General features: G+C 25.6%; 1 protein-coding gene across 7 annotated transcripts in view; it reads left to right on the forward strand.

Moving 5' to 3' along the window:
* Usp16-45 (ubiquitin specific protease 16/45) overlaps positions 1–24,511 on the forward strand; it is a 33,695-nt gene extending 9,184 nt beyond the window's left edge. For 2 of the 7 annotated variants that reach the window (XM_016065807.4, XM_043046233.3), the window contains exons 5-20: positions 993–1,099; positions 3,241–3,392; positions 4,085–4,132; positions 6,796–6,915; positions 8,018–8,157; positions 8,756–8,843; positions 9,463–9,550; positions 10,579–10,667; positions 10,802–10,858; positions 11,749–11,805; positions 15,345–15,479; positions 17,522–18,185; positions 19,224–19,670; positions 20,779–20,876; positions 21,961–22,047; positions 24,150–24,511. In XM_016065807.4, coding sequence (XP_015921293.3) covers positions 993–1,099; positions 3,241–3,392; positions 4,085–4,132; positions 6,796–6,915; positions 8,018–8,157; positions 8,756–8,843; positions 9,463–9,550; positions 10,579–10,667; positions 10,802–10,858; positions 11,749–11,805; positions 15,345–15,479; positions 17,522–18,185; positions 19,224–19,670; positions 20,779–20,876; positions 21,961–22,047; positions 24,150–24,500 — 2,728 coding nt within the window. In that variant the 3' untranslated portion in view covers positions 24,501–24,511. The remainder of the gene's footprint in view (positions 1–992; positions 1,100–3,240; positions 3,393–4,084; positions 4,133–6,795; positions 6,916–8,017; positions 8,158–8,755; positions 8,844–9,462; positions 9,551–10,578; positions 10,668–10,801; positions 10,859–11,748; positions 11,806–15,344; positions 15,480–17,521; positions 18,186–19,223; positions 19,671–20,778; positions 20,877–21,960; positions 22,048–24,149) is intronic. The other 5 variants (XM_016065834.4, XM_071180274.2, XM_016065817.4 and 2 more) reach the window with 4 other exon arrangements.
* Positions 24,512–27,748: the final 3,237 nt, after the last annotated feature.

Below are 27,748 nucleotides of genomic sequence, written 5' to 3' on the forward strand. Positions count from 1 at the left end.
CATGACAAAGTGTATTAATGATTTATAATAATTTATTTAAATAAATCATTTTCACTTAAATTTTTTTAATTATATTTTTATTCTAATACGTTTATAATAATATATTTTAAATATAATTTGATATATTTATTATATTTTATGATGATTTAATATTATAGATATTTTAGTGTATTTATTATAAATTTTGATTTAGTAGCATTGCAATTTTTGTTTAGTTTATTTATCCTTTACTTTTATTTAACTATATTTTATAGTTATTCAATGATTTGAGCTATATGATTTTGCCTTTGGATTCAATATTATTTCTTAGACATCTTTTTCACTTTAATATCATTTTTTTATGTCCTTTTGTGGGTGGTCTATCTGCTGGGACCTTTTTTATTTTGATTTGGTAAGACCATCTTTTAATTATTGATGCTGGTTGAGCTCTCAGGGATGTGATTCTTCCTCGGATTTCCGCTTTTTTTTCTTCAGATTTTTCCATTTCCCCCGCTAATTTCCGCTAATAAAATTTTTGTTGGACAAGTTAAAATATTTTATGAGGAATTTAATTTTCTGCGGAGCAAAAGTATTGAAGTCCTCTTTCCTCCCTCTAAAGTTTCTCTAAAAATCATTTCCTTGTGATAAAACTGGTTGAGCTTTATACAGGGGTCAGAGACCTCTAACTAATCAATTTAGAACTATGTCACATGTTGTGTGTTTAAAAAAAGAAATGTAGTTGCAATAGTTGCATATAATTTTTATTTATGCAATTTAAAAATAGAAACTAATGGTGTAGTCTTATTTTGATAAAAGTAATAAAACAGTTTCGAATTTAAGCATGATATTTAAAAATATAATATTAGCACCAATGTTAAAAATTGTTTTAAAAAATTTGGAGTATTTCGAATTTGCATTAAATTTATATGTTAAATAATTTGATAATTTTTGGAATAATATTTTAAAAATGCATTGTAAATTTTAAAATTCATATATTTTTTATTTTTTTTTAGGTGCTATGAATGTGATGATAATGTTAATCTTCAACAGTCTCGTAATTTGAGGCAGTGTGTGGAGTTTCTGAATAAATCGAAAGGCAGTAAAAATACATTTAATAATAGTAATATTTTTTATTTTATTAAACTATTATTATTATTACAACTATTAATTTAAATATTATCCAATGTAGTTGGTGTACAGAATTCAGGGGTTTTTGTATCATTCTTCCGGGTCTAAAAACTAGAAGCAAGGCATGTGATTTTTCCTCTAAAATCTTGAATATTGTATCATATCTTGAGACCTTTGGTTTGTGGACCACTATTCAAAAACTTTTAAACTGATGAAATTTTGAAAACTTTGCTAAATCTTCTTAGAGAGATGTTTACATACATATGGTACTTGCACCAAGTTGATTCTTTCGGTTCGGCGGATTTTCGCCTTTTTGACTATTTGGAACAGAGTCGGAATTTGCTAAAACCACGATTCTTATTCACGTGATTTTAATATCAAACATAGATTTTCGTATTCACCTGATTAAAAAGTTACACTTTGCAATTCGTATTCACTCAATTAAAAAATCTTATATTGTGATTTCTATTGAGGAGAATTGTATTTGTACGCTTTTAAAACCCAATATCACAATTTGTATTCACGTGAGTTTAAAAATCCATTGTTGCATTTTTTATTCACAGGTTTCCAATACCTAATATTGCAATTAGTATTCATACGGTTGTAATATTAAGTATATCGATTTTCCCATTATTTAAAAACTTCCCCTTTTTGATTCATATTCATGTGAACTGAAAATTTACGCATCGTGATTCGTATTTATGCGATTTAAAAGTTCAATCTCGCAATTCGAGCTTTTGCATTTTTGAACTCCAATATATCTATTCATATTCACATGTTTTAAAAATCCTATGTTGCGATTCTTGTAAGTTTTTTCTTGGATTAGTTAACTATAGAGGTGTGATGTTCTTCGTTAGTGGGTAATTTAATTATATATGCTAATTCAAAAAATAATGTCAAATATGAAACACATATGGTGTACAAGTTGTTATCCTGATATCGATTTTAGGCATATAAAATTTTCAGTATTTTTCATTTTGTGTCAAATTCACCCATGACAGGCTTTAACTGTTTGTTCAAACAGTTTGTCTTTCTATTTATTGTCTGTGCAAAATTTTTATATATATTTAAAGAGCAATTATTATTTTTGTAAATTAATTTCATTTTTAAAGAGTTGTTGTAATATCTGCACAAATTGAATTTAGCATTTTTTAAATGTATAATATACATTATTTTAAAACACTTGGTATCTTATCACTTATATTATTTGTAATATTAAATAGAACTTTTAAAGAAATATTTGTTGAAGAAAAAAGATTTAAAATAACAGTTTCTCATCTTGCTAAAGTACGTTAATTTAGTTATTTTACATATTTAGTAATAATTTGGTTATTTTTATGCTGCAATTGTGGTACACCGATTAGTTGTAGATCTGTAATTGAATTGAGATTAAACCTCTGTTACCTATTTGTTGAGATTTTCAATGTGCATATGGGAGTTGTAATATACTGTTTTTAATGGAAGTTTCTGGGTATCCTATTTATTTAAAAAAAGAAAAAAAACTAGAAAAAGTGTTTTAGCAATGTATATTATATATTAAAAATGATTCTAAGATTATAGAACGCTGGGAATTTATACATAATTAATATTCACCATAAAATCAGAGAAATGTTGTAAGCTTAAATGACTAAAAGTCAAGGAAATATTTTTTGCAGTTTCTGTTATTTGATATCTTTATTATTGCTATTCAGTTTTTTGTAAGCTAAGAGACTTTTACAATATGCCTTAAAACAATTCCCCTGTACTATTTATCTAATGGGAAGAATTTTACACTTGTGGTTTGAGAAAAAGGTATATCTATTGGTTGTAAAAATATAAACTATTAAAATGTTTCAAATAATGTAGTAATTTATGGAATTCTTCTGTGAAGATAATAAGCTTAATGACTATATTTTGTTTTGTAGATGACTTTAGAAAAATTGTTAGTATTGATTACTTTTGATGTGCTTAAAAATACATTATCCTTTGTGTCAAAACTCAGTATCTCTAACTTTAGTAGTAACTTTTGAATGAACACTTCAAAAATTATGGCCAAATTCTGTTATTTATTATCTTTTACTGAGAATCCATTACTATAGTAATTAAAATGTTTTGTTACACTGTGTAAACTTCATTGTATATTTTAATTTTTAGCTTTAGATGTACATAAATCTCCCTTAAATAATCAGCCTAATTTATCAAAGTCTGTAATCAAAGAGCAAGCAACCACAGATTCTAAAGTGGCTAATGTAAAAACTGAAAATAAAAATAAGAAAGATATGCTTCCTTCCAAATCATGTGTCAAGGTAAATATTTTCTTTAAAAGTTTATAAATTGCAATTATATTTGTTTTAATTAGATCTTTATTCCTTTAAGTATTTATCTTCAATTCAGCATTGCTGCTTGCCTTCATAAAATTTTATGTATATTATTTGTGAGAAAATAATTCCTACACTTGAAAGAATTCTATCAAAGTTTATGTCAATTGTAAATATAAAAAATATGTGCATTAAAATTTAATTAAAAATATGCTTAATTTGCTCTGTGAAGAAAATAACTTTTCAGATTAAACTCCTTCACAAGTCTCAAGTTTGAAAAAGGGTACTTTACCAAAAATTGTTGTAAAAATTGCCTTTTCATAAAGATCAAATTTATAAAAGTGGTCCTCGCACGAAATTCGTAAGAACTTCCCTTTTACAAAATTCATAAAAACTATGCTTTCACAAAGATTTTTTTTATATAAGCATTATTATTTTATAAGCTATTGCTCATATTTATTTTCAAATTGTTTTGAAACCAAGTGGAAAATGCTTTGATAGCCAGACTGGAATTCTTTACTTTAATTTTCACAAAAATGAGCCAATTTTTTTATTATTATTTTTTTAATGACAGTATGAAATAGTGAACAATAGAATTATTTTATGAAAAAGACATTAAAAATGTACATTTTGCTTGTTGGAAACCTATTTATGTTTTAGTTGATCAAATTTTTTTTCAGGGCTTAAGAAACTTAGGAAATACTTGCTTTTTCAATGCTGTGATGCAGGTAATTTTTTAGCCATAATATTGCTATATTTTTATTGTAGAAATCATTGTATATCAAGACAAAGAAATTTAGTATAACAATATTTTTATTTAAATGTACCAGATGAGAATTCTGTAAGGTTTTCATAAAAATGAATAATGCTAATGAATTTCTATATAATTTCTGTTTATGTTTAACTTTTGTCTCTATTATTTATTTTAAATGTAATTTTTTACTTATGTTATAAATGTTTTATCGTTGCCATCTTTTAAAAAGAGCCATTTTAAGAGTAAGCTATATTTTTTTTAGATGGCAGAAATTTATATAGTAAAATTTATTTTGATCCACTGTTTATTTCTAAATATTGCGTTGTTAAATTAATGTTAATCACTGTTATTAAAATGTTGTAATATTCACGTTAAATTTGTCTTTCAAGAAAAGTATGTGAATAAAATTAGAATCTGGATTTGTGGAAAGTAACCTTAAATTTTTTTAACTCAAGGCTTTATAAAAATTTATGATTGCTGAAAATACTCTTAGTTCACTTTTGACTGAAGCAATTGAAGGTTATCTCTTATGTAAATGTCTCTCTAAGATCGACAGTGTCGGTAGAAGATGCTGTCACACCTCAGGCAATACTGAAAATGCAATACTGATACTAAACTCAATTTTGGGAAAGGAATTCTTTTTTTTTTTTTTTTTTAAATTGCTTGTTGGTGTAATCAATATGTTATACAGAAATACTTTTTATTTTATTTTAAATTGCAGCCAGAAAATTATAAAACCTATATCAATCCTAAATGTTGACTTGGGAAACATATGAACAAGATGAATTACAATTGATGCGTTCAAGGTTTAGAAAGAAAACCATTAGTTTAATAATCATTCATTCAACAATTCACTGAAATGTCCTTCATTGATTTACTCGTAAACAAATTCACTGCTATTTATTACTGACTTGTATTAATTCACTGATCCATTGATTGCTATCCTTTCATTCCTTATGTTCACTCACGTATCTAAAATCGTTCATAATGACAGTTTTCATGACAAAGGGACAAGCGTTCTTGTAATAAATTGTTTATGAAATATACTATATTAAAAATTACCTCTCATGAAACACATTAATGAAATAACGGATAGTCATTATAGTGATATTAAAATATTAAATAATTATTCCCATTAAATAACTTTTGAGAAAGATAAGATACTCTCTACTCAGACTAATATTGGTTTTTAAAGTTATACATTAAAGTAAATAAATAAAAACCTACGTGCAGCATTGAATACAACGATAATAAACGTTTAAATAAATCGGACGAATAAAGAAGTTATTCTGCACTCTATTAGCAAATATATTTTAGTAATTATTTTAAATATATATCAAAGAGTAAATTATTGTAAAAACTTTTATATATATATATATATTTCTTGTTGTTAACTTAGTTTGCTGAAATCTTGGAAATTATCTTTTTTCTCAGAAAATCTGCCAAGATTTGAATGAAAAACTTATATTAAATTTTAAGATGAAATAGGGAAGAAATATTAAGATTTGTATCAGCAAATTCACATTATATAAAAAGATACAGAGGCTCATTTGACACCACAAAATTAGAGCTCCAAGGTCACTCCTCCCCCCTCTTTTTCTCTTACTTTTTGAGAATATTGGGTGGCATCATAAATTTCTACAAAAAAGATCCTCCCTGGCTGCACACTCTTCTTTCCATATTTAGTTTTACTTAAAGAACCATAAAAAAAAGTTTACTTAGGAATATAGAATTAATAAGAAATAACATATTAATATATTTTAAAGCAAAAAATTCTTTAAATAAAGTAGAAAATAAATTTACAGAACATTAAATCTTCGTCTTGTTCGGTCCTCCCTTGAAGTGATGTTCCAGGTGACAGCCCGCCTTTCTCCGACTCTGAATATAGAATTGTATAATTAAAGTTTGATATATAGGGTTGCATGAACAAGAAATTTTAGTCTAGATGAATGTGTGCAAGGAAGCATTCTTCTTTCATGCCATATTGCGAGAAAATAAGGTATTTAAAGACATATTTCATAAAAAATCGAACTTTCTTTTATAATTATGTGTAAAGATTAATGAAATAAAACGATGTTTAATTCAATTCAAAAGGTAGGAATTTAAAAACAGAAATTTTGTGTGAAATTATTTAATTAATTGTTTTGTTTTGTTAAAAAAAAAAAAGTATTATTTAAGTTTTGCTTAGATTTGTTAGACAGAAATGAAATTTTTGTGAATCTACCATGAAGTTTTTTCCCCTTTCTTTTAGATAATATTCAACATTTAAAACATTTCAACATTTAAATGTCAAACATTTACATTTATATATATTTTATTTTCAAATTTCCTCCCAGATTATCTTTAATTTTGATCTGTGAATTTTACGTAATATTTGATATAGATGCATCTAGGGTATGAAAGTGCAAAAACACTAATTTTTCTTCATGGGGGGGTGGGTGAGTGAGTTCCCAACAAGCATTGCACATTTGAACATCTTCAAAAAGATTTTTGATTGATGTTTATTTCCTTCAGAGAGTCGATGCATGACTTGTGCTAGCATTTCCTGATGTAAATAGTCTCTTGCTTCAAATATTGCTATATTTTTGTTGTGACACATAAAATAATTGAAAACTTTAATCTTTATTTATTTTTTAGAACCTGAACCAAACACAATTATTATTTAGGATATTGGAAAAGGCATGTGCCCTTGACTATGTTTGGGAAGTCCCTTGTCTAACTTTAATGGATGATATGGTGGTTGAAGAAACCTGTGATGTAAGTAAGCTAACTAAAATATATTTGTAAATGATTGAAGTTATTAAGACGAAATTCTAAAGAGTGGGACAGAAGTTAATAACAAAATACGATTTTGGAAATCTAACAACATTTTGAACTTGTAGATCCCACTTAAAGTAGCACATTACAACAATTAGATTGAAATTTTGGCAATGCATGAAAAACTCACTTGCGATAATTAAAATAAAATAATATCTAAATATTCAATAATTGAAAAACGTTTACCATTTACTAATTTTTGCTTTCAAGGGAAATAAAGAGCAATGCCTATGTTAGACATTTCTTTTCACTGAAAAAGTCCCTTGTGAATTACAAAAATAGTTAAATTTTGTCTTAAAAAAATTGCTAAACTATATGAGAGTGAGTTTTGCTGACTAAAATGTTAAAAGTAGGAGTTTAAAATCATCCAAAAATATTTTGACATTAAGTTAGAACATCCTTTCGTAAAAAAACTGCTTTATTCAGCACATTTCTCATCTGAAATTATACAACCGAAGATAATACTCCACTTTTATTTTTTAAATCTTGCTACATATAATTCAAAAGAATTCGATGCTCCTTTATAACACTTGGAAAACGTATTTATTGCATGAGCAGATCTAAGATAGTACAGTAGAAGATCTTAATAACACAAACCTAGGGCTTAATGTTTTATGGAATTTTCAGTTCTTTCAACATACTAATTATGACAATATTAGTCTGGAACAGATTAATCTTAAAATGCTTTAAAACCATTTTTAGATACAAATACTTAAAAATACAAACTAAAATACTTAAAAATGGATGTTATATATTTACAGATAAACATGGACATTTTGTTAAGCATTACTACTAGTAACAAGCAAATTAATAAATGTTGGTTTGCTTAGCTTTTGAAATTTTAATTGCAATAATGTCAAAACTTAATAGATCTTGCTTAGTTATAGAAATTTCCTAATTACAAATTTAAAATCTTTGAAAGAAAAATAATGTTAAAAAAATTTATTCCATTATGATTATATTTCTATTTTTCATATGCTTCTAATGTTGTTCATTTTTCTATACTATCTTCTGATCAGTGAGTTACATATTTTGTTTACAGGAGCATTTGAAGATTCCTATACCACGACAATTTCCTCTGGCTAATAGTCTTCTGCACGTTTATAAATTAATGAATGCTTCTACATCAAATAAAAATGAAATAGTGAACCCTAGTTCTTTATTTACTGAAATTTCTAAAAAGTACGTAATTTTTTTTATATAAATATTTTTTCTTCTTCTAATTGGGAATAAAAATGTATTCTTTTCACATCAATTGTGACTTTTCTTTTTCAATTTGTATTTATTGTGGTTATGATCAGCCTAAAAATCAAACAAAGAGATCATTGATATTAATAGCAATTTTATAGAAAAAAAATAAAATTAGTGTGATGTAATCTGTGAACCTTTTCAAGTTGCCAGTGTGTTCCGTCTTCCAAAATGCTTCCTTGCTCTCATTAATTTGAATTAATTAATATAGTGCATCTATATATGTTTAGTTTTTACTTATGAAGAGTTGCTGACATTATTATTTTTAAATTGGGGACAGGTTTTAAATTAAATGTATCTAAGTTGCAATCATAACATCATGAATTAAAAATATTTATTCTCTGGCTTCAGAGAAAAATTTTTAATATTTTATGTTTCATTATATTTATGCTAATAATTATTTGATATTACTTGTCAATTGTGATAATCATTTTGTATGTATTTATTGTTTTTTTATTTACAAAAGAACCTTTAAAAAAAATCATTGTTGAAATTTGTCCCTTTTTCTCTAAATATTGTTATTACATTTTAGGTGCCCTCAATTTAAACACTTCCAGGAACAAGATAGTCATGAGCTGCTGAGACAATTGTTAGATGGCGTTAGACAAGATGAAGTGAAAGTAAGGAAATGATTAATCTCACACCAACACATTAAAAGAAAATTTTTATATATAAATCATGGAATTGACTAATTGCAATTTAACTAATTAATTTTTAACTAATTGCTATTTATGTTTAAAATGTTCCAATGAAAATTCTTATCACGAATTTTCTTTCAGCTATTTCTAAAAAAAAAATTTGACGGCGAAATTATTTTTATCTTAGCAAGTAATAAAAATAAGTGATTGAAACTAGTAATGTTTTTATTTAATTTTTTCAACTTCATTAATATTTTAATACTAGTTATAAAAACTGATTAGTCATTAAAATGATAAAAATAATTTACACGACACCTGGAAACACTTTAAAATTGTTTGATTCAGATTATACAAAGTGAAATAAATTTATGCGAAGAGCTTAACTGATTGAGTGTTTGCAATGTCTGCTTTTTCAGCTTTTCTTTGTTATTTGATGAGTAAGTTGTGTATTGACGAGAAATTCCTATGTATATTTGCCTAAATGTAAATTTCTCGATTAGTTAATGATATCCATTTTGTTGACTAATCTGTATATCATATCGATCTAACCATCTTTAACATTTAATCATCTGACATTTAATCATTTTTACCTTAACTTTAGCGGCAGAAGAAAGCTATTTTACGGCATTTTGATATTGCTAACATTCCTGTTGAAGAAGTTGATGAAGACACAAAGAAACTTGTTAAAGGTAAGAATTTGGGTATGCTTATTAACGGGTATTATTAATTGTTAGCTTTGATGTCAATCAAAGCTAACAATTAACAATGCAAGGAATTTTTAAATTTGCTGTAATTTATTTGCTTTGTTTTAATATTGCCTCAGTACAGCAGTTTCAGCTGGCGTTTTCTTTTTAAATATTAAATAGAATCTTACCATGTTCACATATTCTTACCACAACTATTATAATTTCAGTAAGTTTTACTCAAAACTATTTAATTAATATTTGATTTTACTCAGTAGTTAAAAGTTTTTCTTATACTAACTAAGTATAGTCGGAATGATCACAACTATTCTACGTGTAAAATGTTTAATTCTTGAGGTAAATTTGTTACTTTTGCATTTTTGCCCGATTATCTCCGTGCTGTTGCCAAAATAGCACTATGTTTTTTCTTGTTTTTAGATAAATGCCACGGAGGGGCTTCGCCGGGCCTCTCAGCCGATGTGTGTGCCAGATACTCTCTGTTCACCTCCGGCTGTGCAAGAGACTGTCACAGCGACAAGTTGAAAATTTTTCCCATATACCCATATTTGGGGGGGTCGTGGACCTAATTGACCTTATACTAACTGAAACTTAATATTGAAATCTGGGAAAGCTCATATGACATCTTTCCCAAATTATATTATTTTACTCCATTGTTTTCAAATTTCAGATTCATGACTATGTTTTATGGCAAATTGATATTTACTAACTTCTTCAATGTTCCTGTCTTTTCTTTAGCGTTATGAAAGACTTTAATTAACTCTGTGTGTATTTTATTATTGTTGATTTTATATTCTTTGTTTAATATATTTGGTATTTAAATAACTATTTCTTATTGTAATGAGTTTTATTTTAGTGGAGTGGACCAGTGTTTTGGAGAAAATAAATAAATAAAAATACACTTTTTTATTTCTTTAAAAAGAAAGTTACTTTTTATGCTTTAAAAGATTTATAAATATGTTGCATTTGAGTCTCTCTATTTAATACATTTAAACTTTTTTCCCCCTTTCTTCTAGCTTATAGCTGCTATGCATCTCATACATTAGTTGAAAAAATCTTTGGTGGCCTCTTTCTCAGTACAGTGCTATGTGAAGAATGTAAAACAGTAAGCAGATTATTTATGTAACTTTGCTACAATGCATGTGTAAAAATATTTTGACTTCTTTTTTTTATTTATTATTATGTTGAAAATTTTTACATCATGTTAGAAAGTATTAACTTTTTTCTTTATTTATTTAGTCGTCCCAAGTATTTGAACCATTCATGGATATGTCACTACCTCTCTTTGAAGAAAAGGTGCAAATAATTTAGAAATATTTTTTGTGTAAACATAAGTATTTGTATTGTCTTTAAATGTAAATTTATTTTTGTTTGTGTTGTTGCTTATTTGATTCAGATCATACTGCAAGAAAAACTTACTTATATGATCTGACCCGTTACTATGGTTTGCATAAATAAAGATATTATACGGTCAGGAATAATGGAAAACGTAATTATCATTACAATTTTAGCTATGATATTTTTTCCCTGTAATGATAATTTTAATTTCTCTCAAAATTCTGTAAATTTACATTTTTATTACATTCACTTCTACTTCAATTGTTATTAAATTCTCAAAAGAAGATTTATAATAGTAAATTATAAAACTTGTTTTATTAGAATTTGTTTTCCGAAATTGAAGAAGCTAGCTATCTATTTTAATCATTTGAAGAAAAAAAAAATTTTTTTTTTTTCAAAATCTGATTATGTGTCTGGCTGTGAATGCTACAAAAGAGGAAGAAAAAAAAAGCTTGTCCTAAAATTAAAAATAACAGCTTGGAACAATATAATACTTAATGTTGTTGCATTAAGTGGACATTAAAAAAAAAGTTGAACAATCACTGCATTGTATAAAAATTTATGAGGAAACAGAGTTGCTAAGATTTTATATTCTTATAATAGAGTAATCTATTTTGTTTCCTGGTGATAATTTCAGAAATAATGCATAACATATGTGCAAAATCATAATGCATTTTGTTTATTCTTTATAATGTTTTAAGATGGGGTTTTTAAAGGTTAAATATATTCTTATAATGATTATTCTAATATTAAGGTTATAATGACACTATTTTCAATTTCAACTAAGTCATTAATTTGTTAGTTTAATATCTCTCATTCGCTTAAACTAAATAACAAATCATTTCTAGCATCAGGACAATTGCAACCAACCTTTCCTTGATGGAGGACAACAAAAGGATTTTGAGGTAATTCTGTTCATCCTGACACCTGCAGCATTTTGTTGGCATTAGAGAAAGCTTTTTTTTAAATTTGCTGTGTATTAATTCTATGCTCGCTGTCAATGAATTTATATTTTGGTTTCTATAAGATGATTTTATAACACTAATATTTTATTTTCTTCCAAATATTTGAATTTTCAACTCATGTAAATAAATTTGAAACTTTTTGTATAATAATTATATTTTCTATGTTGGTGACTTTAGCTAAGCACATTGAGTTAATCAAGTTTTTATTTTTATTATTCATGCCTTAAATACAGTAGAGCGCCGACTATCCGAACGTCCAATTATCCAAACTATGTCCGAATTCTTTCTTTTTTCCCCTTTTTTTTAAAGTTTAGATTATTTTTTAACTTATTGGCAATTTTTCTAAATTTAGAAGAATAAATAATATTCACTACATTTGAAGACCATATATAATTTACAACCTTTTTTAGCAGTTTTATATAGTTCCTTATTCCCCTTTACTCCTCTTCAACTAAAAATTATCTTCCAAGAATACGAGCTTAATTTGGACAGTCTGCAATAGTTGGAATGCAGAAGGAGTTTATGATAGATAAGTGCTGAAGTTCTACAATTGGGGGATGGGTAATTGTCACTTATGGTTAATGATTAGTGATTACAGTGCTTGGAATCTTAAATCTTGAAATAAAATTCTTAACAGAAAAACAAACGAAACTGAAGTTTCTAAACCAGTAGATCTTCTGGATGAAAAGATGCCAGGTTATACAGCAGAAAAAATAGAAGACTGATGTCAAGACACTGAAAATGACCCAGGATTTCAAATTTTAAATGCTGATGAAATTTTGAAAGAAAATCGGAAATCCACAGACGAAGAGGAAGAAGTAGGCGATCAAGTTCAAGATAGTGGGCCTTCTCATATAGAAGCATGCAATGAATTGGCTAGAATGTCAAAATAATGTTGATCCAGTTCAGTTGATTTATTTAAAAAGAATAATAAGGGATATGGCTGCTCGAAAAAGAGCATCTTCTTTGAAACAAAACAAAAAGTCTTTGAAACAAAAGTCTTTGCTGGATTTCTTTCGTAATGGAAAATAAAGAAAAATGTAGTAAAATCAGTAATTGGCAAAAAAATTATAAAAAGCTGAAATATGACAAAAATAGTTCAAAATGAACAAAAGTTTTAAAAAAATAAATAAATAGAAAATATTTAAGAATTGAAGAAAAAAATAATAAACTTTTAAACACGCCGGAGCTATTTTAGATAGTATTGTCAGTCCTAAGTCCAGAAAAAGTGTGAAGGGAAGTAAGTGCATAAATAATAATCATTTAAACTAAATTTTAAACAACTTTCCAATTATCCGAACCAAGTTCGGTCCCGAGCAGTTTGGATAATCGGTGCTCTACTATATATGAGAATGTTTATAATTATTTTTCTTCTCTGTGCATTATTTTTCTATGCAATAATATAGGGGTGAGCAGTTTGTTATACATGGTAGGATTCAAATTGGTTTATTAATAAAACTCATTACTCTACATTATGCAATAAATTGTGCAAATTTACTATATCAGACTTGTGAATATCGAATTGAAATAATTAATATTTTCTAAAACATTCTAGTTATGTCAAGCAACTTTTTTCTGTCAATAACTGAAAATTATAAAACTAGAGATATATTATTTTATTTCACTGTAACTTTAGAATTTTTATATTTTGTTTTTATTACATATTTTATTAGGTTTTTATTATATTAGTAAGTTATGATCATAAATAGTTTTGGTTACCTTTGTTTCTTTATAAATGTAATATGTTTAAAGTTCACTCTTTTTGTTTCTTTCGTTTCTTTATCTTTCAATGTTATGCTTGTCCTTCTATTATATAAAATATCCAAGTATATGCTTGTTAAATTTAGTACAATTTAAAATAGCTAATTATTTTAAACATGAAAGTGATTTCAGCACTAAAAAGTCTGTATTCTTGCTCATAATGTATGTGACATACTAGCAATTTAGTAATTATAATAATTTAATTAACAGTATGTTTAAAAGGGTAAACTTTCATTTTTAACTTTAAGTATAGTGCATTAATACACTAAGGCTATCATCAATTGAAAATATTTAAATTAGACTTATAAAACATTACGATTAAAAAAAAATTAATGGTAAAAATACATCTAAAATAAATTTATAAAAAGAGATTTTAATCAATACATTTATTACCAAAATCTGTTTCACCTGTATAAAAGAAGTGTGAGAAATTCTTTGAATAATAAATTTATTTTTATAACTCAAAACTTTATTATTGCAACGTTGTTGCATATTAATTTCTAACACTTTCCATACCATGGCAAAAGAAGCTCCTTTGAACTTTCATTTCTTACATAAATTATACCAAATTTCATTTAAAAAAATAGTCTCAGTTTTCAAAAGTGTTGAGCATCTAGAACTATTCTAATTTTAGAATCCAGAATACCAATGTGAAGGGTTCGTAGTTGTCTTGATATTCCGGATACAAAATGTTTTGTCCTGATATTCCAGATTTTTGTGTGTGATTTTAATATTGAGGAATCTCTATCCAAAGTCGATTTTAAAAAAATCACCTTCTGAGATTTTTCACTACATGTACACAGGTGAAAAATTGTCCCATTTTTTAAAATTCATTTCTGACCTGTTTTTAAGATAGTAGATAATTAAAAAATTATGCCTCACATAACATAATTTTCAAAGCAGTGGGAGTATTGTTCTAGCTCTATGTTTCCCCTTCTTTAAATCAGTTTAGCATGCATACATTGTACCCAAAATTTCCCAGATCTTTTAATACAATGTTGTCCTGATTTTTATTTTAGACCGCTATGAAGACTGAAATATGTTAATACTAGTAGTTATGGGTAGATATTAGTTTGTTATGCAGTAAACCTGTCTTTTTAAGTTTTACTACTCGGGAAATAAAATATTTTACAACTCAAGTTTACCTCTAAGTTAAGTAAAATTAGATTAAAAACTCCTAAAAAGGGATAAATTTTATCTTTTAAAAAGTATAAAGTATTTGGGAACATAAAATATAATTTTTTTTAAAATTAAATTCTAGATGCTTTCTATTATTTATTTTTTGTTGTATTATGCTTATATATATATATATATATATATATATATATATATATATATATATATATATATATATATATATATATATATATATATATATATATATATATATATATATATATATATATATATATAAGTAAAATATGAATAATTATAAAAGCAAGTATTTTTTTAAAATTATTTTAATGTGTAATAACAAAAAAGTTTATTTTAGTAATTAATTCAAGTTTTCACAATTTGCTAGTAGATTAAAAAACTTTCTTATAAAAGAGCTGTCAAAAATATTTGTATTGCTACTGTCTCTTTTGTAAACAATTCAAGTAAATGTATGTCATTGATTTATAAATACTATTTTTGTAACCTACAAAGTCTATGATTATTAATTTGTATTTGTTTTATGAGTTAGGTTGATAAATATTTATAATTTGTTTTTGTTTCAGCCTGTGAGAAATCGTAAAGGAGGATTAGAACAAGATGGAAGTAATGAATATATTCTTAATAAACCTAAAAAAGAAAATGGAAAGCCCAGCAAGCATCAGCTACGTAAATTAAAAGATTTAGCTAAGAAAGAAAAGGTATCTCTTTTTACAGAAAATTATACTTTAAGCTTAAAACTTGCTTCCCTGTTACTCACTTAGTGGTGTCATAATACATTTAAATTAATTAGCTTTATGTAACTAATTTTTTTAACTAAAAAATTCATGTTTGAAACATTTAATTTAAAGTTATGCAATGTGTTTTATCATGAAGTATAAAGGCTTTTCTTTTGAAGAAAAAAGCATTTCATAAAATTATAAGAACATGCATAGAGAATTAGTGTGAAAATATGGAATGTTCTTAAAGAAATAATAGTCAAATGTTTCATTGGTATGTTTAAGTAAAAATATATAATTTAAATCAAATGTTTATCATGTCACAAACAATCTGTGTAATACAAAATCCTTTGTCTTTTTTTTCCATTCTTTTTAAAAGAAACTTATTAAAATTCAAAGTGGTTCTATTATAATGTATTAAAACTGGTTAAAAAGCAAGATAATTTTATGCTTCAAAAGGATATGTGAGCATATATTTGAGTTTGTTTCTTGCTACTAACATAATCTGATATCATAATGTATTATCTAAATTAGCATAATTTGATACTGTTATTATTTAATCTCACTGTTTAAATTTCTAAAACTATTATCAAGCTGAATTTGTTTTAATCTAAGGGTATATTTTAATGAATTTTTAGAATTTTTTTACATTTTATATCTTTACTTGCTTTTCTCTTTTGCATGCTCAAATTTTTAAAAAAAATTTTAATCACTGTGCTAAGTTGCCTTATTATGGATCAGCTATCTTGCAAAAAACACATTCGACATATTATGAAATTTAATTTTTATTCTGACTCGACTGGTGATTACATAGCAGGAAAAGAAAATCAAATATTCTTTAAATCTATGTGAATCACTGTAGCATTATGTTGTTGTATGTAATATTAATTAATGGACATTAAGGTTGTGAAGAACTTTTTAAATAAGGTTTGGATTAAAAAACAACAACAACAATTTGAAAATTGAGAATTCTCTGAGATGTTATTAAATGTTTTAAGCAGAAAATCATTGAAAAATTGTATTGAAAAAATTAATTATTGAAAGAAAATCATTATGAAAATTGTATTTTGTTACCTTTTACTTACTATCAGCTGTATTATTGAAGTATTTACTGCAGTAGAGAAAAACGATTTCTATCGTACTTAACTGATACAACTAATTTAAGTATTGAATTATCTGTGTTTTCTGTTTTTTTTTATTCTTTACAGTAATTATCCCAAATAATCAAAAGTATACTTTGTAATTTATTTAAGCCAGTTTTGATTTATTGATTAAAAAAATCATACATTAATGCTGCACAAATAGGAATTTATCCTGATTATTTGTGAATTTAACTACAATGCATGAGGATATTTTATGTCTGCTTGATTATTTAGGTATAATGTATTTGTTTTTGTCAAATAAATAACATTTTAGAAACTGGCTAATCAATTCTTTATTTTTATTTATAGTTGCACTAAAATTGTCAAAGAATTGTATATCTTAAAGACATTTAAAAGCTATTAGAAAACTTTTTTCCAAATTATAAGGAAAGAACAAGTTTATAAAAACAAAAATACTAAATATAAGGCTCGTTTTTTTTCTTATTATTAACTAATTAAATATATATATATATTAATATTGTTATAATATTATATTGACAATGATAATACCATACTGTTATTATATTATTGTTGTATAATGTTACTTAATATTAACTGATTTAAAAAATTAGAAACTGTATTTGTTTTACTATGTATATTTTTTTAAACATTTATTTATCCATTTACACTTATTATGAACACATTTATTTATATATAAGCACTTATTTATTTATGTACACTTATTTATCTATATATGTATACTTTATCTCTCAATGTTAAAAGCAATTAACCAATTTTTTTTTTACTTTATTGTTACTTGGTTATGCTTTATTGCTCCTTTTGCAGTTTCATAAATTAATAGTTATTAATTTTAAAAATTAAGAAATTATTTATTCATAATTATAAATATTTAATTTATAATTGTAAATTATTTATTTGTAGAAAAAGAAAAATAAGACCAGGAGAATTAGTGAAACTAATGAAGATTTGTCTGAAAGTGAAGAAAAATTAAAAGAAAATGATTCTGACAAAGATCCTTCTAGTAAAGAACATGCAGCTGAAGATGAAGAACAAGAAACTGACAACACTGCTATGGAAAATGCAGAAAACTTAGAAGAAATCAAAGATACATTGTCTTGTAAAGAAAAAGTAGAGTTAAAAAATCTCTCTTGTAATGGTGTTAAAAATGAAACAGATGTAATTGAAATATCCCTTCATAGCACTAGTGTTTCACATGCCAATACTGTAAATACTAGTGAAACTGATGATGTTGAATTCAACAACCAAACGCTTACAGACTTGAGCAAAAATAACGATCTTTGCAAAAAGCGAAAAGAAAATGTATCGGGTGATTGCAACAGTGTATCGGATAGACTTAATTTTGAAAAGTGTTGTGTGACAGAAAAACTTGATTTTGATGTAGCTATTGTGCCAAATGATACTTCTGAAAATGGTGCATTTCACAGCATCCTTGAAGATTTACTGGTAGATGAAATTCCTACGCAAAAAATTCCCAAAGATTTGGAACGAGCTATGCTAGGGGAAAATGTATCTGAAGATCTGTTACTAGAAAAGAACCTAAGTGACTTTACTCAAAATCATAAAGGTAAATTGAATTATTTATCTATTTTTTTAGTTTGTAAAATCAATGATAATATTTAAATTATTTTAATTTGGTGAATGAAGTGTAGGATATTTATAAATCCTATAACATTATGAAATTTAAGTGTCTTGTATCCTTTTCAGACCTGATACTTTTATAGCATCTGTAAAAACATATTTTACCTTTTATTTTGTCAAGTATTTATCAAAATTAAAGCAAAAAAATATAATTTAATAGAATAGTACCTATATATATATATATATATATATATATATATATATATATATATATATATATATATATATATATATATATATATATATATATATATATGTGTATATATATTTATACACGCACAGTCCGGTAGCGAAGTAAATCTGCAGCACTATCTTTATAAATTCAAATTTTTTTGCTATTTCAATGCACTCAGACAAAGACTATTATTGAGAAAATTCCTCTGAATCTAACAGACTTGTAGCAAAATTTGCAAATGTAAGGTCCTTAAAAATGACACATAAAAACTTATTGTTTAAATTGTGAGATGATTTTTATACAATGATACTATAAAAATTGAATAAATTCTTATACAGTTGTAATTAAATAACAGAAAAATAATTATAAAGAACAGCAATTTGTTTGCTTTTTAAAAGCAAAGTGAATAATAATCTGCAATTTATGTCTGCAGTGTCCACTGACATGCTGGTAGATGCTGCAAGGAATGTGCTAAAATATCAGACATAAAAATTATATAAGGTATCGCTCCAATCCTTCACTTTTATACCTCTGGCTTTAGAGGTTCAATAGTTTTATGCAAAGAATCAAACTGTGAAGCAAAATTTTTTAAAAGTATTGTTTTACATATTATAAAAATATATTAAGAGTAATCTATAATGATTGATACTGAATCTCAGAAATGTATAGGTTAATATGACTACTTAAATTTTTTTTATTTATTTCATTGTTTACATTCACCACATTGTGTATTTGAGTGTTTTTAGGTTTAATTTATATTATTGGGTTTAATGAACTGCTTTATTATAGATACCACATTCAAGCCTGTTCCAGAAACTGCTTGTGTTTTAACTGAAAATTTTAAAAAGTTAAATGTGTCTTTGGAGTCTGATGAAAGAATGCAAACTCTGGGGTTACAAGTGAAAGAAGTACGAATTCGTCGAGACAGTGATCGACAGGGTAGCATTTTGAATTCCTCTCTGAGCCCTGATGAGGAGACAATCCTTGCCTCCTGTGAAAGCCAAGAAGATACCTGTGACAATGAAAATGAGGAGAAATGGTCTTGTAATTTTTCAGAAAGCCAAGTCAAAGAGTGGATATTGAAATCTCTTTTTACCTTGAAACCTAGAGTAAAATGTGACCCAAACGAATGCTCAATAGACTCATCCCTTACTTATTTCACTAAACCAGAACTGCTCACTGGTAGCAACAAGTTTCGCTGTGAAAAATGTACAGAAATAAAAATAAGCAAATCAGGTTTGTATATTTTTGTATGTAATAAATTGTGGAATTTGAAATGGTATCTGAGAGACATTGCCTCTGAGTTGTTAAAACCTTCACCCAAATCTTATTTTAAAAAAATTTTACTTTCAGTAGGTGTTCTAAATAAATATACTATTTTTATCTGATTAATTATGTAAACGAAAATTTTACTATTACATGTAAAAACTTTTCACTCTTTTAAGCAATAAATGAATATATGATTTTTACCATTGCAAATGAATTGACTTTAACTTGGTTTTTCTGTTATTAGATGATTTGTTGACATTATCCAAGCTCTTGAATGTCACTGATGGGTCGGATAAAATGCCTGCCCGTGCGCATTGTTCATATTCAGGATTATAAATTCATACTTACATGAAATCTAAATGACACAAATAGATCCTAACAGATTGATTTGTTTAAATTAGAATGTATGAAAGTTGTTGTAGTACTTTTATATCTCCCTAGAGCTGCACAATGGACTATTGGCGACGGTCTGGGAAACATCCCCGAGGTTGATCCGAAGACATGCCATCACAATTTTGATCCTCTGCAGAGGGGATGGCACCCCCGCTTCGGTAGCCCGACGACCTGCATGTGAAGGAGGATGTATAAAAATAGACAACCAAAGGAAATGATCATATGCCTGCTTGCTAAAATCAGGAAATTATAAAAACTGATTGGTTAAGCGAGGATAATCTTAGGTGGAAAGTAGAACATACTCTACTATCATCTAAGGGACCAAAAACTTGGAAGATTGTTTACATGATCCAAGCAAGGCAAATTTTAATCAATCTTGGTTCAAGAACTTGGGAACCTGTATGAACAAGCCTTCAGAAAACTAAATCTTAACAAAAACTAGAAATTTGTTAGGCCAAGTTTCTACTGTGTTTTTATTATCACATAACTTTCAAATTCTCTTCCATTTAAGAAAGGATTTCATTAATTTTGAATGTATATACGTTTTAAATAAAGATAGTTTTTTTTCTTCTTTTTTTTGCTTAATTAAATCTTTCTTTTAAATATGAATGTATGAAAATGCACATTATTATTGTTTTTAAATTTCTTTGATTTATTTATGTTTTTAATATTCCTTTTATAGGAAATAAAAAAGATGTTGCTTATAGTAATGCCAGTAAGCAGTTTTTAATATTTAGTCCACCAGCAATTTTAACACTACATTTGAAACGGTTTCAACAGGTAACTGTTTATTTTGCATAACTTCTTTTTAGTATTGATTCTTTTTTTTTAAAGTTTTTAAATTTTTTTCTTAAAAAAATTTAATACCATGGTGAAAAATATATGTTATGGAATTCATATGTATTTAGTTATGTAATGAATATGTGAAAATTATGTTACATAAAAATTTTATTGTAATGAAATAATATGAAGAGAAGTGTCAGCAAAAATCATTTGACTTAAATTCTCAAATGCAAATTTTATTGTATAATTTAATTCAAAAAAAGTTTGTGTAATTACATGTCCTTGGCAAAAATTTACTAGGCAATTTTATTTTTATTACTGGTAATTTTTAAAGTTTAGTTTCTTTTATTTTTGTGACAAAAATAAAATATGCTTTGAGCTTTTGTAGTCTGTAGATTAAGGTTTGTACAACTAAGAAAAATCTCACCAAACTTAAGAGTGAATTGAACTAATAAGGAAAATAAACTTTTTCTCTAAAATAACGTTTAAATGTTAAAATAATTTTATGCTAGGATTTAAAAGTTGATATTTTATTAACTATACTTGATATGACTCTCAATATCTTGCCTGAGTTTCTTTTTTTTTTCTTGCCCTGTTCTCTTCTAAGAAAACTAGAAAAGCAAATAATTTGGTTATGTTGTGTGTTTTCAAATTTTAGGTTCTTTCAATGATTTGTTTTACTTGTAAGATTCATTTAATTTATTTTTATTTATATCCAGTGATATCATAAATGATAGTTTATAATATTATCTGGATATTTAAAAAAAAAAAACGTCAAAACAAATAATATAGTAATTGGAACAAAATGCATGTAAAAAACAGTTATAACCATGTTTTAAATGGGGCATTTTGTAATGGATTTTTCAAGTTATTTCTTAAAAAAATTCCTGTGTTGCTATATCTTTTATTTTCTTACTCTTATTTTTTTATGTCGGAGAGAATTAAGTTCAGTAATTAAATTTGAAGAAATTTTATTTTATACTTTTAATGAACCTTCGGACCAATTTTTTTAAATTTGTAAAAAATTAAGAATTTAAAAAGCTAATTTTATAAAAAAAAAAATATATTTATATTTTTATAGGTTGGAATGAGTTTGAGGAAAGTTAATAGATTTGTTGAGTTCCCATCAGTTTTAGATATAGCTCCATACTGCAGCTCTGCGTGTCTGGTATGTATTCTATTATCTTATTTATATCAAACATATTTTCTTTTATATAAATAATGTATAAATGTGTATTTTTACATTCAACTCATGTTTTGCTTTAAATAATTTATAATGGAATCATATCTTATAAAAAGGAAAGCAAAAATCGTTTCTGGGAAAAGTATATTATTTTAATATATGTTATGTTCAGTAAAAAATTTTAGTTTTTACCTTTAAAAATGTAATTTTTTTTTCATTCAAGAATAATTTCTTTTAAATGTTAAGGTTTTAGTCAATAAAAAAATTATATTTTACAACTAAGCTGCTTTAGATAGTTAGTGCAAATATTTTCCTGTCAAGTGCTGCTTTTCAATAACATGGAATGGAGAAGAGAAAAATATTTTCATGTACAGGAAAAAATGACTTGTATATTAAAATGACCACTGTCCACTTATACAAACCAAATTTGAGATTAAGGTTGTTTATTTATTGATTGTTTATTATTATTTTTTAATGTAAAGATGGTTAGAAACAGTGACTAAAAATTTAGATTCATTCACAGATTGACACATGTTAGCTTAAATGCAGGAAATTGGTTTTCAGAAGTAAACACAACAGAAATAAATAAAAAGATATGTTATTAAAAAAAAATAATTACTATTAGCTGGTTTTTTTTTTTGTTTGTTTATTTTATAAATTATTATTTTTTAAGTAAACTCTCCTATTTTTTTGTCAGTAAAAATTATGCAGATTAATACAATTTAAAATATCTTTGCCAAAAAGTTAATTTGTCAAATTGTAAATTTTTTTTATTTAATCATCTCAATGCATACTATTTTTAAAAGGAATTTAGCAATTAATTACTCTTTCAATTAATTTAGTCTTTTCATTATCAGGTTTATATATTTTCAATAGTATAATAAATTGTATTATTTTGCAATGCTGGATAAAGTAATTAATTGTAGTTAAGTAAATCAATATTTTGAATTATTTATTTAATATTAAAAAAAATTAATTGCATGTGCACAAACAAAAAATTTAAAAGAAATTAAAGTTAAAATTGTTTTTCTTTTTAAGTAATTATCTTTTCTGATAAATTTGTTTTAAATCAACTTTCTTTAGGGAAAAATATATCTATTAACAGCCCCTTATCTTTGCTGAATAGTTACTTTGTCAAGTTGAGATACGCTTTTTTTAATAACCTCAAAGAGTATAGAAATCATAAACTCATTATTTAGAGGAAAAATGCACTGCTAACTGTACCTTTGTTTTAATAAAGCATAATTCATTACCGGAAGCAACCAGCGAATATCATTAAAAAAATGTGTAATTGTTTTAATTTGACTTTATTATCTCATTTCAATTCGACATGTGGAATACAAAATTTCCGTTCCTCACTCGAAAAAATATCATAGTCTTCTTTTTTATTACTTTTTTTCCACTTTCTCTTTTCTTTTTTTTCTTCTTTTTTTTTGATCGATGTGAAAAGACACAAGGTACTACCCAAATGGAAATAAAAATGACAACAATGAAAGAAAAGATTCAGTTCAATTTAAAAGTGGTATCTAAAATAATTTTTTTCTGAATTAAAATACATTTGATAACTTTTAGTTATACTCTACCCTTGTTTTGGCAAATTTGAAAATCATAAATTTTTAGATGTTGCGAATTTTTTTTATTCTTTTCCTATTTTAACGAAGAAAAAAAAAATCTTTAGAAAAACTGTATATGGCTTTCACAAAATATTTCCCTGCAGAACAAAAAAAAAAAAAAACTTTTTGTACTCTTATTTTAGGAAATATTAACACTATAATAAGAATAATAATTTTGTATACTAACACATTATTAACTATTGTAAGTGGTTTTTAATAAAAAAATTTCATGTTATCGTCATGCTGTTTGGAATAAAAATACACACTTTACAACTTTTAAAATATCAAGTATATCAATATTTTTAATATTTGAAAACTTTTAATGTCCCCTTCATTGTTTGTAATATCGACCGTTAAAGATTTAAGTCATTTGAAAGTTTTCAGTGAATTAAAAGAATTTCTTTCAATCTATTGTAACAGACTAAATGCTATTATTTTGTTGGTTAATAAAGAAAATTTTTGTTATGTTTGTAGATTTTGCCTCATATGAGTTCCGTAAAAGATGAAATACTTTACTCTCTCTATGGTGTTGTCGAGCACAGTGGTCGTATGAGCAGCGGTCATTACACCGCCTACGTAAAAGCTACAAAAAGAACATTAAATGAAACTTTTATGTGTCATTTACCTTTAGCTCAATGTGATCTTGAACAGTTACTGCAAAAATTTTCTAAAATCAATACAGAAAAAACAGTTCATAGTGACACACCTCGTAGTTCGATTGATTGTCGTTGGTACTACGTGAGTGACGCACATGTGCGAGAAGTAGATGAAGCTCAAGTCATGAAATGTCAAGCATATCTGTTATTCTATGAAAGAATAAAGTAGTTTATCTACTAGTTTGCATTGTTTTTTTTATTTATTTAGTTAGTTGGAGCTTATATTTATTTTTTCCAATGAAAACTGCCTAAAATTTTGATTCATAGTTAAATTTTTTAGAATGATGTTATGCTTTGTAGGCATTCGCTTTAACTTTAATATGGCATGTTCATGAAGTTCAATATATTTTTTCAATTAAAAATAATTTCTGTGTATGTCCACAGTGTTTATTGTTACAGTTGTAATGTTTATTTTATTCTATTTTATTGGAAAATTAAACTCTGAACATAATTTCAATCAAACTATTGTAGAAATATTATTTTTCAGTATTTTTACTGAAGTTGAGTAATATAAAGAGAAAATCTTTTGGTTTTTCTGTTAAAAAAAGGGGAAAACTCATTAATTTCTTAAACTGCAATTATTCTTATGAGTGCCTATTTAATTTTTAAAATTACTTGAAACAATGCTCTTTTGGAAAAACCTTGCTCACCAGTAATCTATTCTTATTCTACTCTTATTTATTATAATCCTTGTAAATATATATTCTTTTTATTGTATTCGTCTTTTCGATGTCGAAGGAATATAAAATGTCTTCTATGTAATCAAAGTATCGTCGGAAGTTATTCTTCTGATTGATTGCAATCTAAATTAACGTATTTGTTAACTGTTTTTTCGATTTATTAAAAATAATCGTTGAAAGAAATGATTAAAAATTAATGTTCTGTTCCATTGGTGTATATGGCTTTGCTTTCTTGTACAAATTATTCCTTTTTTAGAAAGAAGGGAATGATTCCTCTTGTGATCAGAGGCAACATAATATGTCTCTTAACAGAACAGAATTAAATTAACCATAAAGAATTTCAAAACGATGCTAATTTATATGATTTGTGCTATTGGAAAACTATTATTACTGTTAAACCTGCTCTCTACTGCTAATAAATAAAAAAATCCTTACATAATTTCTGATAATCATTCCTGTTTACCAGGCAAATAAATGATGGCTCTCACATTTTTTCACCTCAAGTTGTGCTTAGTTCACATTATTCAGCCCTATTTTGGAAACTAATTTTTTTTTTTTTTTAAAAAAAAACTTCCTTGGTTTAAATAAATGCATTTTGCTGTAATTGATTAAAATTAATTCATTCAACATTCAAACGCTTTTTAAAGTTTAAAAAACAGTTGTTTTTTTTTTTACAATTAAATAACTTTAAAAATTTTTAAGTGCATCATAGTGATTATAATATTCTTTGTTTTTTAAATATGAAAGTCTAATGAAGACTAATTATTTATACTTATTGGCATTTCGTCCTTGTGAAAGCTAATGTTCTTTTCTGAAAAATATCTACTGCTACCATGTGGGTATATTTATCTCTTGATGTGTCTCATAATTTTATAAGATTAATTGCAATGATTAAAAAATCTGTATGAAATATAATGGACTTTCCTAACTAAAAAATTAGTAATAAAAAAAATGATATATTATGGCTTTAAATTAACTTTTAACTTCACACCCTATAAAAATTTCTTTCCAATACAAGTGCTGAACTTGAAGAGCTTTCATTTTTCCATGAGGTTAATTAAAATACTTTATTGACAATTTGATCTCACGTTAAACTAAATTATGAGTTGTCAGTTTTGTTTTAAAAAATTCTCGAAGTTTCTATGATTTCAGATATTTACATTGTCATTAAGATATTTTTTGTAATAAATTAAAACTATTCCCATAGCAGATGATTCAAACAGTTGTAGGTTATTTTTGTAATTCGGAGACTCTACTACAGTTTCTATTTAATTTCAACTTTTGCTATGGAAATTATAACGCAAATTTTGTACGTTTTCTTGAATTTTTTTCATCTTTATTTATGACATTTCAATATTCCAATGTTTAAAAATGAAAATAATTAACAAAAAAGGGTTTAAATTTCTTCATCAAACTTTCCATTTGTGATCTGAAATAACTGTTATGAAAAAAGGTAAATAATTGTAATGCAGTCTTAAAGGAACCTCCATTTTAATAATCATCCATAATGATCTGCCATTCAAATGACCATCTTATGAAATAAGCTCTTTTTCCAAATACTTTCATTCTACCCTTTGTCTATGAAAATAGAATGTTCTTCATCAAATGAAGACTATGCACTTGTCGTGACTATGCACTTGTCGTGCTTTCAGTCTTTATTTTATTTGTAAAAAATTTTTTTATATGTATATTTTTTAGTATATCTTTCAATTGCTACTACTATTGTGTTTTTTTTTAAATTAATTTTTTCTTTTTGTTTTTTTACTTATTAGATTTTTCTCCCTTCAAGAAATCTGAGGTTTATGTACATTTCTGCTAATCTGCCTGAGGTTAACCACAGATTGTAATATTGAATCATAAAATAAATTCGTGAATTTATTTTGCTGAATAATAAAATAAGTTTCTTAATTTTTTTTCAATTTATAATTTTCTAGATTTTTAATTAAAATATTAATGAAAATGTAAGATTCTGATCTTGAATTTTTGAACATGTCTATATATGGTTTGCGAGAATGCCTTAAATTTGTTGTAACATATTTTGTTGCTAAATTACTGAAATTTTTTTAGTTACTACTGAAAGTTCTTATCAGAGGTTGGAGTCTCTATGCTTTTTCTATTTTTTATGACTGCGTAATATTTTATAAGATTAATGTAGTAGAAGCTAGTTTTCAAAAAACAATTTTAAAATATTTGCTACGTTAAACATTTTTTTTTATACTTAAATATTTTCAAAATTATAATTAAAACTATTTTTAAGTTTTTGTCAGACATCTAAACAACATTTGTAATTCCACAAAAATTATAGTTTTTGAATTTTGGTATGAGCTTTAATAGATTTAGTTTTATAGCATAGTATCTGAATTATGTATTTTTAACATTTCTTTTTGATAATAAAGAACGATGTCTTTTTTTTTTCTCTCTCTCACTCTGTTTGCTTTATTTGAGAAAGATATTTTTTTTCTCTGTTTACTGGAATTGATTTAATTTTATTACTATTCTAGCGCAGCATAATATATCATTTGTACTTTTTCAATAGTTGAAACTGCCAGTTAAACCTTTTAAACATGTTTAGTGTTATTTTTTTCCCCTCATTCAATGTTAATTTATAGAAATTTTGAAATAGTGAAAAGTTATCTTTGATTAGATGTTGAAGGTAAAAAATTAATAGGTTTTAAGAATCTTAAAGCAGTTTTATATAATTGCTATCTGTAAAAATAGTAAAAAATCTATATTCATA

This window comes from Parasteatoda tepidariorum, chromosome 1 (genome assembly GCF_982258835.1).
Source record: "Parasteatoda tepidariorum strain Cologne lab strain chromosome 1, Ptep-v5.0, whole genome shotgun sequence".
Lineage (NCBI taxonomy): Eukaryota > Metazoa > Arthropoda > Arachnida > Araneae > Theridiidae > Parasteatoda > Parasteatoda tepidariorum.